The following is a 17,079-nucleotide window of genomic DNA, read 5'->3' on the forward strand; positions in this document are numbered from 1 at the left end:
GAGCCCTAGCCAAGACCAATTAAATCACAATTTCTAGGTATTTGTCATAGACATCAGTGGTTTTGAAAGTCCCCAGGTGATTCCAATGTACAGACCATTTTGAGAACCAGTTGGCTATTGGTTCTTTAATATGTTAGTTATTTGCTAGTACTTTCAAAATCCTTCCTTTTTTTGAGAGGTGCCTGACAAAACTACAATCCTTGATCAACACTAGCCCTCTAGGAAAAAAGGCACACAACCAAGAGGCTGGATCAATTTGTACTCCTGATTACAAATATCTAACGAACATGCAATATTACCTGGATACCCTACTATAGTTCTCTGGTATTTTCACTCCTAGAGATAGGTCTATCTCATACCTTCTATTTTTTCAAACATCTCTTATTCCTTCCTCATTTTGCTCTCAAATGATAATCTCACTGAGAATATAAAAGTTATCAATCATGAACTTTTTCATCTTCACCAAACCCCACTTACAACCAACCTTCACCTGTATTCACTTTTGCCTTTTTTCTGGGGGGAAGGAGGACTTCTGTATAAACATTTACCTTTCCACTTGTGCTTTGGAACTACAGTTCTCCTTTAGGCAGCCCCTTTCCCTTCTACATTGATCTTGCTCTCACCACGGAATCATCCCCTTTGAATAGGCCTTTTCTGAACACAAACATGTTCTTATATTTCATAAGAAAACAAACCTCTCTTGATCCCCATCCCACTTGAACTGCTATCTTATTTATCTGCTGCCTTTATTAGACAAACACCTCAAAAGAGCTGTCTGCAAAAGCATTACTTGACTCTCACTTTTAAACCCACTCCATTCTGGCTCTCACGCTCATCATCCCCTCAGAATCAGTCTCGTCTAGTTCACCACTGGCAACTTATTTGTCCTCATTTCATTCAGCTGCTTAACATTATTCAACATGGATGGCCATCTCCTCTTTTTTCAAATACTATATTTTGGTTTTCAAGGTGTTGAAATCTCAGGATATCTCTTCTTTTTTCCCTATCATTCCTTCTCAGTCTGCTTTTATGCCTTCTCTTTGTTGAGATATCAGTGTTCCTCTGGGATGCTGGACTTTCTTTTCTTCCTGGTTCATGGTTCTCAATTCCAGGAGCTGACCTCATTAGTATCATGGCTGTAGCAAAATTCATATGTTGAGAAATACCAATTTTATTTATCCAGTTCTCCGAGTTCAAACTGTTTGCCACTTCATTTGAGTATTTCAAAGAAACATGAAGATAATATACCTAAAACTAAACTCCTCACCTTCACTTCTAACCTGACTCTAGCCTTATTTGTCTCATACAAAGTGGTACCAACAGGTAATGGCTGCTTAAGCCAAAAACCTGAAGTCATTCTTTGATTCCTCTCTTTGTCTTATGGCCAAAGACTATTACTAAGACTTCTTGATTAAATCTACCTCCAAAATTATATCTTGACTCTTCTTGCCTCTTTCCATCTCCACTGCTATCATTGTCACTCTTTTGACTACTTCAACAACCTCCTGAGTAGTATCCCTGCATTTACTCTTGCCCTAGTCAATCCTTAAAAAGCAACAAAGGTTATCTTTGTCAAACAGATTGCACCTTCATATGACTCTCTTTAAAATGCATCTGAAGTTATAATGCAATGTCCACTTCTTTACCAAGACCTATAATGACCTTTATGATCTAACTCCTGCCTGCCTTTCCTATTTCTTGAGTACTAAGTTACAGTGATACTAGTCTCCTTTAATTTCCTTGAATTCCCCCAGCATTTTCCCACCCCTGGGCTTTTGAACATTCTGTAACCTCTCTTTAGAGAGTGTTTTTCTGTGATCTCTATAAAGTATATTTCAAGTATTTAAAGATCTAGCTTACAGCCATCTTTGGATCCTCAATTTTTTTTTTTTTTTTTGAGATGTAGTCTCGCTCTGGCACCCAGGCTGGAGTGCACTGGCACGATCTGGTCTCACTGCAACCTCTGCCCCCCGGGTTCAAGTGATTCTACTGCCTCAGCCTCCCAAGTAGCTGAGACTACAGGTGCGTGCCACCATGCACAGCTAATTTTTGTATTTTTAGTAGAGACGGGGTTTCATCACGCTGGCCAGGCTGGTCACCAACTTCTGACATCAAGTGATCCACCAGTCTCAGCCTCCCAAAATTGTGTTCTCAATTTTAACAATGTTTTTGTTTTCTTTGTGTCACTTATCATTTGCAGGGTTTTTTTTTGTTTATTTGTTTTGTTTTGTTTTGCCATTTCTCTCTGTTGCCCTTAACAGAAATTAAGCTTCCTGAGGAAAGAGGCTATATTTATCCTGACCACTTTGCATGTCAAGCATTTAGTAGAGTAACTAAAACAATTCCTAGTACGGAATGTGTACTTAGTAACTACCTGAGTTAATGAATGAGTGAATGAAAGCAAGCATTCCAAAAGTTCCCAAATGCTTTAAGGACTGTTCTTAAAAGGTTGACTTAAGGGAGGAAAAAGACTTAAAAAATATTGTGTGTCTATATCTGTGTTAGACACGAACGTGTGTGTGTGTATATATATATGTGCATGTGAGTATATGTGAAGACATACATGAGTATGTGTGTGTATATATATACATATATAAATGAAGAGATAACATTTATACACAGATTGTGAGCTAAATGGAGAGATAACATGTATACACAGATTGTGAGCTATCTAGGAGAAACTATTGACTATTAAAATGCCATAAGCATTCCAGCTACCACCCCCCAAAATATGAATTGACATTTTAAAGATCTAAAAAAAATACCGAATTACATGTGACCAATATTAGAAAGGAGCTATACTTAACATGTTACTTCAATTCACTAGTGACACAACTGTTTTATGGAACATTTATATTTATATGATAAAAATTTAATTTTTCCCAAATGTCCAAATTACATTTGAAAACTAATTTTTTAATGTTTTGAGTATAGTTATTACTGACATTAGTACTAATAAGGGTAAACAATAGGGGAATTAAAAAAACTAATTTAAATGTAGGACATTAGGAATTAAATTTTACTTTGGTTTCAATGCTAAGATAAAATATGTTACAGGACATGTAAACTGTGAAATATGCCATTTAAAGAGATTTCTCTTATAGCAGCAATACATAGCAATATGTAAAGGCCAACTAATATTTTTTGACCTTGTTGTTCTGCCATTTACACGATATGGCATTCCACCAGTGAGTAGAAGATGTGGAAAGGGGTCAGAGATGTTCATGCCCTTGCCATTTAAGAGCTTGACCTGTGAGTTGCTTATACAGCACTACCATTAACATCCTTCTGGCCATAACTGCTGGTCACATGACCTCAGCAGGCTTCCAAGGAACCTGAGGAATGTGCTTGTTATTCTGGCCATCCATGTACCCAGTTAAAATTTGGAGGAAAAGTGTTAATGGAGAAAACTAGCAGTCACGACCACAGCTATGAGAGAGCAGATGGAGTATCTATCACACAAATACAACACATTAGTAAACACTTAACTGAAAAACTGTTTCAAACATTGATTTCTAATAAAGAAAACAGTTGCCACTTTTCTTTGCTTACTTATTTTATTTTATTTTTTTAATTTCAAGATTTTGCTCTTGTTGCCCAGGCCGGAGTGTGTGTAATGGTGTGATCTTAGCTCACTGCAACCTCCACCTCCCAGGTTCAAGAGATTCTCTGCCTCAGCCTCCCGAGTAGCTGGGATTATAGGTGCCTGCCACTACACCTGGCTAATTTTCTGTATTTTTAGAAGAGATAGGATTTAACTTGCCAGGCTGGTCTCAAACTCCTGACCTCAGGTAATCCACCCGCCTCAGCCTCCCAAAGTGCTGGGATTACAGGTGTGAGCCACCATGACTGGCCTGCTTACTTATTTTTATAAAGCCAAAGACAATATTAATTTTCAGACTAAAATATACGGTCACTAGGTGTTTCTTTTACAGTGATAACTTCTAATTAACCTAAGAAACAGAATGTTAAATTAGAAAAAAAAATTCTTAAAGGCATGCAGTTGACATATTTTACAGAAATCTATGGGATTAAGAATTTGTACCATTTGTTCAAAGTATCCTGATTGCCAACACAGATTCAGAACTCATAACTGATCTATCGGCTCTCAGGATATGATTGTTGTACTAAAATTACAGATGTTTCTCATAAGGGTGAGCAAGATGTTATGAATCTCCAAGCATGAAAGATATTCCCAAATCTTAAGAGGGAGAAGATGAAGGTTGATGGATTTCACACAAAGTAAAGTTGCATAAAGTTACCACACGTGTTTTCAAAAAGTGCATGATCTTTATGATTTAACGCCTGTCTACTTTTTACTTCCTGTGTATCAGGAAATGAAATCGGAGACTGGTGTAATTGTAACTTAGTACACAAGAAGTAGGAAGCAGAGATATCTGGGTGGAAAGGTAGGCAGTAGTTGGATCATAAAGGATTTTATAGGCCTTCATAAAGGGGTGGGCATTGCACTATAAGTTCATTGATCATGTATATACAGTATGTCTTTAAAAGCCTGAATTGGAACACCACTAGTTCTTAATTCTCTTAATTCAGTTAGAATAAAAGAAGGTATGGGTTTCTAAAGAGCCTAAAAAACCATAAACATAATTATATCTGTAAATGTGTCCCCATACATGCTGGAAAGTAGAAAAATAACTCCATGTTTATTTTCTACCAAGTGCCCTATATAAAAGATAATGATAACATGATTGCTTTTAATAGTAGGAATTAGGCTTTTAAAGTCAATACAGTATACACTCAGGATCTAAAGTCTTCTTTAACAGGAAAAGCAACATATTACTCTGAAACAAACAAAAATAAAATGGAGGGAAAAAGGAGGTAAATTCAAGGTGGAAGGATAAGAAAAGAGACAGAATTCCAGGAGTCTGACTTCCTACATCATGTCCCATAGCGTTATCTGCACACACAGCTCCTCATATACCTTTTTACTTATTTCCTCCTTTTATTACGTTTCTCCATTGAAGAGGGAAAAGATTAGACATGGAAATAATGAGTTTGATTTGAATGAATTAAGGAATGAATGAGCAAACAAATAAACCAATGGGTTTAGTTGATTCCAGATTTCTTCTGATATTTCAACTTATGTGTTAACATCTGATGTCATGGGGAATATGTTTTATGATGACAACACAGGTTTTCAGTTATCTGGAGCACTGAGCTACATTACAGAAGTGAAATGTTGCTGGTTTTGTTGATTTAAGTCTGCTAGTTCAGTATTTTTTTAAATGAGAAATGTGAATCATTTATGTTTCGAGGTATACCCGGAGAGTTATATAAAAAGCATTAAATTTCAAATAGAGTGAAGCTCTATACTCATTTAAAAAGTGCTCTTCTATAACACTACAATCCCCAGGAGGAAGAAGAAAATGACAACTGATGAAAGTAAAGCTTCTGTTCCAAGAATAATTTTTACTTTAGTTCAAAGGTATTCTGAACAAGTGGAATATTAACATGACAGTACTAAAAGTGATTCAGGTCACTCTACATTTGAATCTTTACCTATACGTTATGAAACTAAAGAAGAAGTCAAACCAGGGTGGAAAACAAAACAACTTTTTTTTAAACAAAACTGGCAGTAAGCTATTGATAAAAAAGATTCCAGTACCCATAAAGAAATCTAAAGGTTATTTTTTAAAAAATTCTTAAAGTTATCAGATAAGAGACTTGATTACTTGAGAATTGACATAGTTAGGCTTTGTGTCCCCACCCAAATCTCATCTTGAATTGTAATTCCCATAATCCCCACATGTCAAGGGAGAGACCAGGTGGAGGTAACAGCATCATGGGGGCAGTTTCCCCCATGCTGTTCTTGTCATAGTGAGTTCTCACAAGATCTGATGGTTTTACAAGGGGCTCTTCCACCTTTGCTTGGCATTTCTCCTTCCTGCAGCCTTGTGAAGGTGCCTTGCTTCCCCTTCACCTTCTGCCTTGACTGTAAGTTTCCTGAGGCCTCCCCAGCTATGCTTAACTGTAACTCAATTAAACCTCTTTCCTTTATAAATTACCCAGTCTCAGGCAGTTCTTTACAGCAGTATGAAAATGGACTAATAAAAGAATGAATAAAATATGTGGATTTAGCTGTCCAGTATAACTTTCTCCTTACTATTGCCCAATGTAGTATAAAGTTACAAAGATCTTTCTGAGAAGACAGAAAATGTTTCACAAAATACCATTTGTGTCTCAATGATGGCAAGATTTTTAAGCAGGTTATTTTTTAAGTTCACATTTAAAAAGCCATTAGACATTATTCCATTTTCAAATTTATGATTAATTTTTAAATTTTGTTTAGTTAGCAGATTCTTAAAATTACATTCTACCTTGCCTGTCAATATTTAAATCAGAAAGATATGTTCTTAATTCTTATATTTTAATTTATGCTTTACTTGATATTTTAAAACATCTGTACATGTTTATATATTTAAAATGAATTAAATATTTGGTTTCTTCTCTTGTTTTTTATAATTCTATGTAGCGTTTAATAAGAAAATCCTTTAATGCCCTTATTTTCATATTATATGGAATTAATATTGCAGTATCAGGGTTGGTGTTTTTTTCCCTAATGTAATCACTGGACATAGTAGTCAATTTGCCTGTCTAAACCAGCATGTTCATAGCAACATTCCTGAGGTCACATGATAAGGCCATATGACTCTAATCCCTCCGCCTCAGCTGACTGAATTAGGAAAGGATAGCATTTCCATGATAACAAAATAAGCACCAGAAAGCTGAGTAAAATACATTCACTGAGGTCATCCTACGCATAAAGTTGATGTTTTTTATTTTATATTTATTTTTGAACACGAAGCATACTTAGCCAATGATTATTTTTAAAAAAATAAACCATAATGTCACATAAACATCGATACTAGTTCTAACTGAAGAGTTAACAATATTTTAAAGTAATTTAAAGTGATTGAAACTCATCTTTTCATTAAACTTGCCAATCAGAATGGCATGTAAATTGTTTTCTTTAGGCCCCAGTTTTTTTCATTTATTCAAAGTTTAATAATCTTAACTGGCTGTAATCTCAAATTATCAGTCAATTGTTTCAAGCCTACTCTTACTTAGACTATTACTGATCTCATACATAACTTTCCTGTGGCTTCCTATTCCAAGCTGGTTTGGCTAAAGCATATCATTTTTTTACCAACAATCTCCAAAACAAGTTTCCTACATATTTACACAGCATTTTCTGCTTATCTGTATCACTGAACCTAGTGCATGCATTACTATAAAGGTATTTGTCTATCACTTGCCTGTATTCCCTTTTGGGTTTTAAGGCCTTGAGAGCAAGAACTATTTTTTATCTCTGAATACATACCACTTAGTAATACCTGGTATATCATAGATACATATAAATGTCTTAAGCATCAAGAAATCTTACAACATTTTAGAATGCATTATGAATATATTAAATTTATACTTTAAATTAATATATACCTCAAATACACTAACTTTTCAGACTGAATTTGCTCTAAGTCAATTTGCCTTCTCTCTCTCTCTCTCTCTGTGTGTGTGTGTGTGTGTGTGTGTGTGTTTGTGTGTGTGTGTAGAAATTCTGGGCACAGGTACCATAAAAAGAGTAAATTTCATCTGATGCTCTATCTGATGCATATATACACGCATAATTATATACACACAAAGGAAACAGTCAATTCATAATAAATGTTAACTGAGCAATATGATATTGGCTTATCCCAAAAATAAAAACAAATTGAGGCAACCCTCAGACTTCCTCATACATGAAAGCTAAGGCTGTTTCAGCAGCATCGTTCAGTAGACATCATTATGACTAAAAAACTCAGAAGGTAAATTGGTGAGACTTAATGCAGAAATGGCTTAATTTATCACATAACATAAATTAGGAGAAGAACATTGATTTTTAACAAATCACTACATTTACTGATATTTTAAAGTAGAAATGAAATAATCTTTTATTTTAAACAATGTACTATCAGACAACATTCTAAAAAACACAATTAAATGGAATTAGGACATCAGCATTCAGGTACCATATAGTTAATGGAGTAACTGATAATATTAAAAAATAGTAACTGTCAATTTAAATAATAGTTAACTATAAGCTATATGCCTGCAAATACTCTGTGTTTTATATAAGTATAACAGCATTAAGTCATTTCACCCTCAAAACAATCTGACGAAGTAGGCACCCACTTTATCACTGAGCCGATGAAGGCATAGTTGATGCATCTTACCCAGGTCACACAGCCAAAAAGGGAAAGGCACAGATTCCAACCCAACAGTATTCTTAACCACTATGCTGTACCTTTTCTCTAAAAAGTATTCATAAACCATGTCTTTGTGGCTAACTAATCTAGATACTGATCTCAGAGTAATTTTCATTACAATTTTCTCAAATTGGAAATCAGAAGAAAAAGGCAACTGACCAGCTGCCGAAATTTTCTGGTTGTGCAAACTGAGGCATGTCCCTATATGTCTTTGAGTCGAAGTTTTAGCAAAATGGACTTAGAATGTCTACGTAGCATGCCTTATTATTCTTTTAACTTTTGGCCCCAGGTTTCTTTTGAACAAATATCTGGTATACAAAATAAAAAGGAAATGGAATGTTCATTTAGATAATAGATATGAAGTGTTTTAGAAAGTATAGAGTTAAGTGAAACAAGCCAGGCACAGAAAGACAAATACCACATGTTCTTGCTCATATGTGGGAGCTAAAAAAGTTGATCTCATGGAGGCAGGGAGTAGAATGATAGTTATCAGAGGCTGGGAAGCAGGGAGATGAAGAGATGTTGGTTAATAGGTACAAATATACAGTTGAATAGAAGAAATAAGTTCTAGTATTTGATAGCACAGTAGGGTGACTGTAGTTAACAATAATTTATTGTTTATTTTAAAATAGCTAGAAGATTTGAAATGTTCCCAAGATAAAGAAATAATCAATGTTTGAATGACAGAAATCCTAATTACCCTGATTACATCATTACACGTTGTCTGCATGTATCAAAATAATCACATGTACCCTATAAATATGTACAACTATTATGTATCAATAAAAAAGAAAAAATATAAATAAAGTAATAATAAATAATAAAAAAAAAAAAAAAAAGAAAGTATAGAATGAGGCCGGGGGCAGTGGCTCACGCCTGTAATCCCAGCACTTTGGGAGGCCGAGGCGGGCGAATCACGAGGTCAGGAGATCGAGATCATCCTGTCTAACACGGTGAAACACTGTCTCTACTAAAAAATACAAAAAATTAGCTGGGTGTGGTGGCGGGCACCTGTAGTCCCAGCTACTTGGGAGGCTGAGGCAGGAGAATGGTGTGAACCCGGGAAGCAGAGCTTGCAGTGAGCAGAGATTGCATCACGGCACTCCAGCCTGGGCGACAGAGTGAGACTCCATCTCAAAAAAAAAAAAAAAAAAAAAAGTAGAGAATGCTATGTCGATGTTACTGACAAAAATAATTTAGTTATTGCTGATCTCCCTTCTATATTCAATTATTTCATATATGATAGAAGAATGAAAAAATACAAATCTATTTATTCATAAAACCATTCACAATAACCTAGCAAATCAAAAATGCATAGTAAATATTTCACAGCTATAACCAGAGTGAAAGAATTTTTTTGAAATTCAAAATTATAATACATAAGACAAAAACAAAACAAAACAAATCAGCCAAACTGGTATTCTGAGAAAATCTACATTAATCTTAATGACTTTTGATAAACAGAACATATATCTGAATGCCTGACAAATAAATTTACTTAAACATGTTTTTATAAAAATGTGTGCTATACAAATGTATAGTTGTTTTATTTCTTTTGACTCACTGTTTCTCTCCTGGAGGAAAATAAAAAATAAAATTCCAGAAAATTAACAAGTTTGGAAATGCCTAAAAGATAAGTAACCAATCAAGTTGCTTCTTAGTTTTGAAAAAAATTTCTTAAATTGTTCTTTTTAAATATTAATTTCTATATGCCATTAGAAAATATCACCTTGCTTATAACTAAAACTGGTTATTGCAGCTAATGAACTAATGCTAAAACAGTATTACTATCTGTAGTTTTACTTAGAAAACATACAAACAAAGGAATATTCTCCTTTAATACATGGGAAGGTAGCCTTGTATTTGTTACTTTAAAAAAAATGCTGTGGTTTTCAATTTTCTCACCTTGGTATAAGGTTCCTTATCAGCCCCATCTCTTACTATTTCTAGTTTTTTCATGTAGACTTTTTTTCCTCACAAGTGACAAATCTTACTTTGTAACCTCCTGCTAAAAGCCTTAATCATCTTTGTTCACATTCAATAATCTTTTAAGGTGTACGTCAACCTAGAATTATTTTTCAGTCAGTAATAGCACAAAGTGAGGTATTTTGTCTCTGAGTATTCATGGCAGCTTAAAAAATTGAAATTTAACCTAATAAACATTTTATTACATTGTATGATGAAGGTAATGCATTAGGCAATGTATCATACTTATTATACATGATAACTATAATAATCATAGTTATCAAATAGAAAAATATTTTATCCTAAATTTAGGATATGACCATCCTGTTTTAGATTGTAAATTCTCTGAAAGCAGTTATCATCTTCTATTTTATGTAATTATGTATCTACAGACACATAAGGATTTCCTTCTGTAGATGATAGTAATTTTGTACTTTTGTAAATGAAATAAAGCATTTAAAATATCTCACTAGGTCCTCAGTTTCCTTACTTTACATGGTGACATGGTTATTTGCATAGGTTCATACAGTCTACTTATTCATCAGGATATAGTTACATAAATTGGCTGTACAACTAAGGCCTTACGGAGGTGCCCATATTGGAGAATGATGCATCCTGAGTCAGGTAGAACCACTGCTTTTAAGGAACTAAGGCTGACTTTATTTATGGAACCAATCATTGCAAAGTCCATCCAGGGAACTTGACCTGATACCTGGCTGACGCGATACAGTCTCACAAGTCAGGAAGGTCACTTCCTGGAAGGCTAGGGATGTCAACAAATTTCAGTGACCCTGAGAATAGAGGATACACCCAAAGGTACAGGTAGTATAGGTGAAATCTGTGTATGCTTTCTCGGGGTTGGCTTCCTAACCTCCAGTTAGTAAAAAATAAAGGCTTTTAAAAGTTCAATCTGAGATTTCTTACAAAAATTTCCAAGTAGAAGTGAATAATTCAAAGATCCAGGGCTTTTTTAAAATTAGAGATAGGGTCTTGCTTTGTCACCCTAGCTGGAGTGCATGATTATAGTTTACTACAACCTCAGACTCCTGGGCTCAAACAGTCCCTCTGCCTCAGCCTCCTGATTAGCTAGGGTACAGGAACGTACCACCACACCCAGCATTTTTTTTTTTTTTCTCTTTTGGTAGAGATGGGGCTTTTCCATATTGTCCAGGTTGGTCTCTAACTCTAACTCTTTGCCTCAAGCCATCCTCCTCCCTCAGCCTCCCAAAGGAATCAGATTAAAGGTGTGAGGCACCACCCACCCTGAGTCTTTTATTGTAGAAAAATAAAACAGCCTTTTGTATATATTCCCCAGTCTTTGTGTCTTTCTCTAGTCTAAAAGCCGTAAAAATTTCCTAAAACTCGAATGTTTCAATGTCTGCTGTTCACCAACTAGAACAGTCAATTTTTATATTTTATTTCAAGAGCTTTCAGACAAAAATGACCTTTCAGTATTCATATTTTTCTATTTAAAAAAATAAATTTCTTTTTGTCCATCACAATATCTCTGAACCTAAGTTCACACATTTATAACACAAGTATACTGGTATAAAATTATCTCAAAGAAGACCAATAATACTAGCTTGCTATGTTATAATATGATAATTATATCTTTCTTAGATTTAATGTGCAAATACTATAACAATAAAATTAACACAGAATGATTAAATTCAGAATCATAATTCTGGATGTTAAAAACAGGAAAGCCCACTTGACAGCAATATTCAATTAAATATCAGCTTTTAGACTATACTTTTGTATCATATATTAATATAATAACCTTATAGTGATTTAATTTTATTTTTGCAATTTACACATGACAGTATATGAAACAAATAGTTGTAATTTTATATTCTAAATCTGAAAAGCCAAATCAAAATATTCTACATGATTTATGTCATTATAAGTTAACATTTTAAACACAAATTGCATATGTGTTTAACCCACACTTACCCATGAAATTGAGATAGCCTTCTCCACCAAGCCCATGCGTAATGAGTCGAATCATTTTATGAAGCTGTATTCCACGATCAATAACTGGAGTAAAAGGAGTCAGGACACTCATGTTTGTATACATTTCGGCATCCATCAACCAAAATGCCAGCGACTTATCCCCAACCAATGCCTACAGAAATAAAAGTAATGGAGATAAATGAAAAAAAAAAAAGTGCTAAGTAGTTGTGATTTACAATAGAACAATGCATGGTTACAAATGTTAGGAAACATCGTAGAAGAGGTGTGTAGATTAATATTAATTTCAGGTATTTTCCACTGGTGATTTTCTAGGCTCAAGGCAAGCTGGTAAAATATGTTAGACATCAACACATTTGTTTTCAGAACTGGACTGATTTTTATTTTTAAAATAGGTTGGTGAAAGATTCATGATAAGGTACCTGAATATCTGTTATATGTGAGCTGACACCTCACATTTTCTGAAACATTTATTATAATGTTGAGAATATTAAATAGATTTTTAAAATAGATTGTATATAATGATTTTATTTGCTTTGAAAGAAGTTTCTGAAAAATCATTGATATATATAATATATTATTTTGCTCATATATATGAGTAATATAATATGTGTATAAATATATCACAATAGTTCCTTCCTGCCCTCAGCAGAGAAAATAAGTTGAGAACATTTATTTAAGTGTAAATTTGCTTTCTCATTGTATTTGCCATTTAATCTAAATTTAGTTTGTTTTACCTGAAAATATAATAATTATTAACTGAGGCAGGTAACTCAGAAATGCCCTGAGTAACAGCAGAGAGACCTCCTAAAAATCTGAATTATTTACAGTTCAAAACATCTAATGCAGTGTTCATCATTAACAATAACATAGAGTAAAATGTATAATAGAAATTAATCCATAATCCATAATCTCAGTACCCTATTACAATTCTTTTCATTTTCTAGAAAAAAATTTTGTTTACAATCTTTTCTATCTTTAACCTACTTTAATTAAAATGATTTTTCTTTAAAAATTGTTATAGGATTTATATCACTACTTCTTAAACAACTCACCTTCTCTACTTGTTTTGAATTCTTTAATTATGTTTTTAGCTATAATTATTTCTATAATCTCTGATTCTATTATAAAATTATTTTAATAACTTTTGATCAGGTTCATAGATAAAGCTTATTCTCATACCAAGTTGCCCTCTTATAAAATCCTGTTGAGATACTGGTGAAATTAAGTTAAGTTTACAAATTTAATTGTTAAGGATTTATCTAAAAAGTTTAAAATAACATCCACATTTTAACCATAAATTATATATGTTTATTTATTCATTTTTATGTATTCATATACATTTATATTTTTTATCAGGCTTAAGAGTCAAAGTACATTTGCTTTTAGAAAGAACTAGGCAACTTGCATTATTTCTGCTATCCTGAGAATTCCTGAATATATAAGACAGGATTGCCTGAATTTTTAAAGTATGAAATAATTCTTGGTAAATCTGTTTCTTTACAGATTAGGTAGAAAGTTATGTAAGAAATCTATCTTTTTCATCTTCCATTTGTTCATGCCACTTATTTGTTTACTCTTTCATTCATACAAAATAAACATATGCTGGGAATTCACTACGTGCTGCAACTTCAAGGAGTTTGCAATAGAAAGCTATAATTTATGCATATATTTTAATTTTCAAATTGTTATGTATTTGGTGAGAGTTTCCCCCTCCCCACCCCCACCACTCACCTATTAAACTAATATTATTCTTTTCTAGATTGGGTTCTTCTTTTTTAGATAAGTATTTATCTTATCTGCTCTACAGACAAGGATAATATAAATTTAAGTTGATAAGAAAGCACAGCCCCAATTTGGAAGATGCAAAATTTAACATGCGTTTACTTCAGAGGTCATCAAGTTTCTCTAAGAGTGGGCCACTTTCTCTGTCTCAACTACTCAGATGCATCATTTTGGCACAAAGGAGAATACGTAAACAAATCAGCGTGGCTGTGTTCCAAGTAACCTTATTTACAAAAACAGGCAGCAGGTAGGATTTGGCCCATGGGCCTTGGTTAGCCAACCCCTGCTTTACTTACATTTTCTTAACAATTAGAGGAGACACCTGAAAAAATCATGTTTGCGTTAAATGGCCAATTTCTGCAAAAATGATAGAGAAACTTATTTAGTTTCAATATTTTAATAAAGATACTTTAAGTAACTTCAAACATTTTATTGTCTACATTTTAATCTACAAAAAGTAAATTTTATGTTGATGTGTATGAGGATTAATATGACCTTAAATAAGTGGCCTTTTTTCTCCATTTAAAAAATATTTATTAAGTGATTACTAGGATCAGTCACAGTGCTAAAGGCTGGAAATAGAAAGACAATGAAAAAAAAATTCTGTTCCTAAAACATAATGGAAACTTGGAGGATGGGACAACTAATTTTTCCCTACATGACCCAAGGAAGGCTTTATATAGAATGTGTCAGAGCCAGACAATTAGGTCTGAGTAGGAACTTCCCAGATGCAGATGCGTGGGGAAAAGCACAAGATTGGAAAAAGCTGACCTATTTGGAATGGGTAGGGATTTCAAAGTATTGAAGAACAGGAGGCTTGGAGAGTTGGGCAGAGAATAATGCTGGAAACTTCGGCTTGAGCCAAAATAGGAGTGGCTTTGAATTACAGGCTTCGACCAGTATATCTGGGTTGACAAGACGAGCTTTCCTCTTTAGAAAATACCTTAGGCTGTATTCGAGAAGACAGACTAAGGCTGGATGGAACAGGGGTCAGGGAGGTCAATTAGCAGGAGATTTCAGTGACTGAGGGGAAAAAATGAAGAATGCTTGTCAAAAGCATAAAAGAATACCTCTAGAAGGCAGCCTAAGATGGAAACTAAAATAACCCTGGTCCAGCACCAATTTTCTTCATTATGACAAGGGAAAACATATAATACTTGCAACTGCAATGTATAATCTATTAATTATAGTTTGGCAGGACAAACATACTACTGCATTTTGAAACTGGAGTTTCTCCATCTACAAATTTAACATTTTTTCCAATATATGTAGTTTTCCTGTAAAGATATATATTAATACACACACACACATACACACATTATAGTAACTACGGAGGTTTATATTTCAATATGTTTATATTTAAATATGTTATTAAGGAGAGGGAAGGAGGAAGAGAGAGAGAGATAAATAAATGAATTTATGCACATATTCATTTACCTGATCATGGCTCTCTGCATAAGCAATGCACTTTTCAAGGTAGCGCCTGTTTGTGAGCGTGTATACTATATCGCCCATGTTCCAGTCTTCATCTTTAAACTCTTTAAGTAGCTAGACACAAGAGAGAAAAATAAGCTTCTGAGTAAAGCATTACTTTTCTTATTTTTAAATCACAATCTGAAGGTATGCATTATATCAGTGCAAACTATTTGATATGCACATATTAGTCCACCCATATAGCAAAGTTATCACTGTTTAAACTTTTACGGAAATCACAGCTTTTATACAAAATGTCCAAATGACAGTGGTGTAGAGTGTGTTTGTGTGTGTGTGTGTGGTGTTTGCTTTTGTGCAGACAGTTTAATCATTATATTTTAGGATCTTTGCAGCTTTTTTTCTGTAATAACTGCCACCTCTTGATTAATGCCCACAGTAATGTTATTGCACGGCATGTCTTTCCATAACTTGTACATGGTAGAGATACACTTGTTACATTTATTTGTTTATATGAAAAAAATTAGTAAAAAGAGTGTTTCGCTTCATTTTTACAAAGTGATAAAACAACTGTTTCAAAATTTAAAGCTAATTATCATCAAACAATTACCCTCTTAACAGACCACACATTTTGTGTCTGCATTGCAATTTCTAGTCAGTGTTCAGTCTGGCTCTGTCCCTCTAACACTATACTTTTATGCAACTGAACTTGCTGAGGTTAAGCTTGTGGTGTGAGCTTAAGTTAGTAATTGCTCTCTCTTAAGTAGATACTTGCTATACATATTGACACTGCTGATCCTATCTCCTGCCCCTGAACTTTTCCCTTTATTAATCTACCACTGTGAAACTCTTGCTTTATATTGTTTTGTTTCTTCCCGCCACTCCTGACATACTATAAATTCTCCTCCTCTGTTTGTCCTATAAAGGCTGATGTTCCTCAGGATTATGTCCTAAATTTACTCTCCCTCTTTAATTCAACACACTGTCATACAATTATGAGAACATAAGCAGTTCTGATCATTGCGGTGCGAATCTTTGGGCACCAGAAGGCAGAACGTGGAAGGCAGAAGAGCAACCATCCATAGATGTTCACAGCCTAATCCACGAGAATCTTTCTAAAAAGCAGGCATGAGCGTCAAAATAAGAGAGAGATTTGAAGATGCTATACTGCTGCTTTGAAGATAGAGGAAGGAGCAATGAGCCAAGGAATATAGGCAGCTTTTAGAAGTGAGAAAAGGCAAGGAAATGGCTTCTCCCTTACAGCCTCCAGAAGAAATGCAGCCCTGTTTACACTTTGATTTTAGTCCCAGTAAAACCCATTTCATTTTTGTAACACATAGAACTGTTGTGAATTTGTGCTGTTTAAGCCACTAAGCTTGTGGTAAATTGGATATGGGAATAAGAGGAAACTAATGTATAGACCTACACAAATGGGCCAGACTAATTTTTGATAAAAGGGCAACAGAAATTCAATGGAAGGTGGGCGGATGTTTCAACAAATGATGCTTAGAGAATTGGATACCCATGGGTAAAAAGAGAACGATAAAGAACCTTGAGCTAAGTCTTATATATTGCACAGAACTTAACTCAAAATGGATCATGGGCTTAAATATAAAAAATAAAAACTATAAAACATTTAGTAAAAACCATAAGAGAG

General features: G+C 34.0%; 1 protein-coding gene across 1 annotated transcript in view; it reads right to left on the reverse strand.

Moving 5' to 3' along the window:
• GBE1 (1,4-alpha-glucan branching enzyme 1) overlaps positions 1 to 17,079 on the reverse strand; it is a 275,660-nt gene that overhangs the window by 78,495 nt on the left and 180,086 nt on the right. Inside the window, exons 11-12 of the mRNA XM_054680807.2 lie at positions 15,429 to 15,539; positions 12,189 to 12,360 (exon numbers count right to left, since the gene is read on the reverse strand). Of these exons, the coding sequence (XP_054536782.1) occupies positions 12,189 to 12,360; positions 15,429 to 15,539 (283 nt within the window). The remainder of the gene's footprint in view (positions 1 to 12,188; positions 12,361 to 15,428; positions 15,540 to 17,079) is intronic.

This window comes from Pan troglodytes, chromosome 2 (genome assembly GCF_028858775.2).
Source record: "Pan troglodytes isolate AG18354 chromosome 2, NHGRI_mPanTro3-v2.0_pri, whole genome shotgun sequence".
Taxonomy (NCBI): Eukaryota; Metazoa; Chordata; class Mammalia; order Primates; family Hominidae; genus Pan; species Pan troglodytes.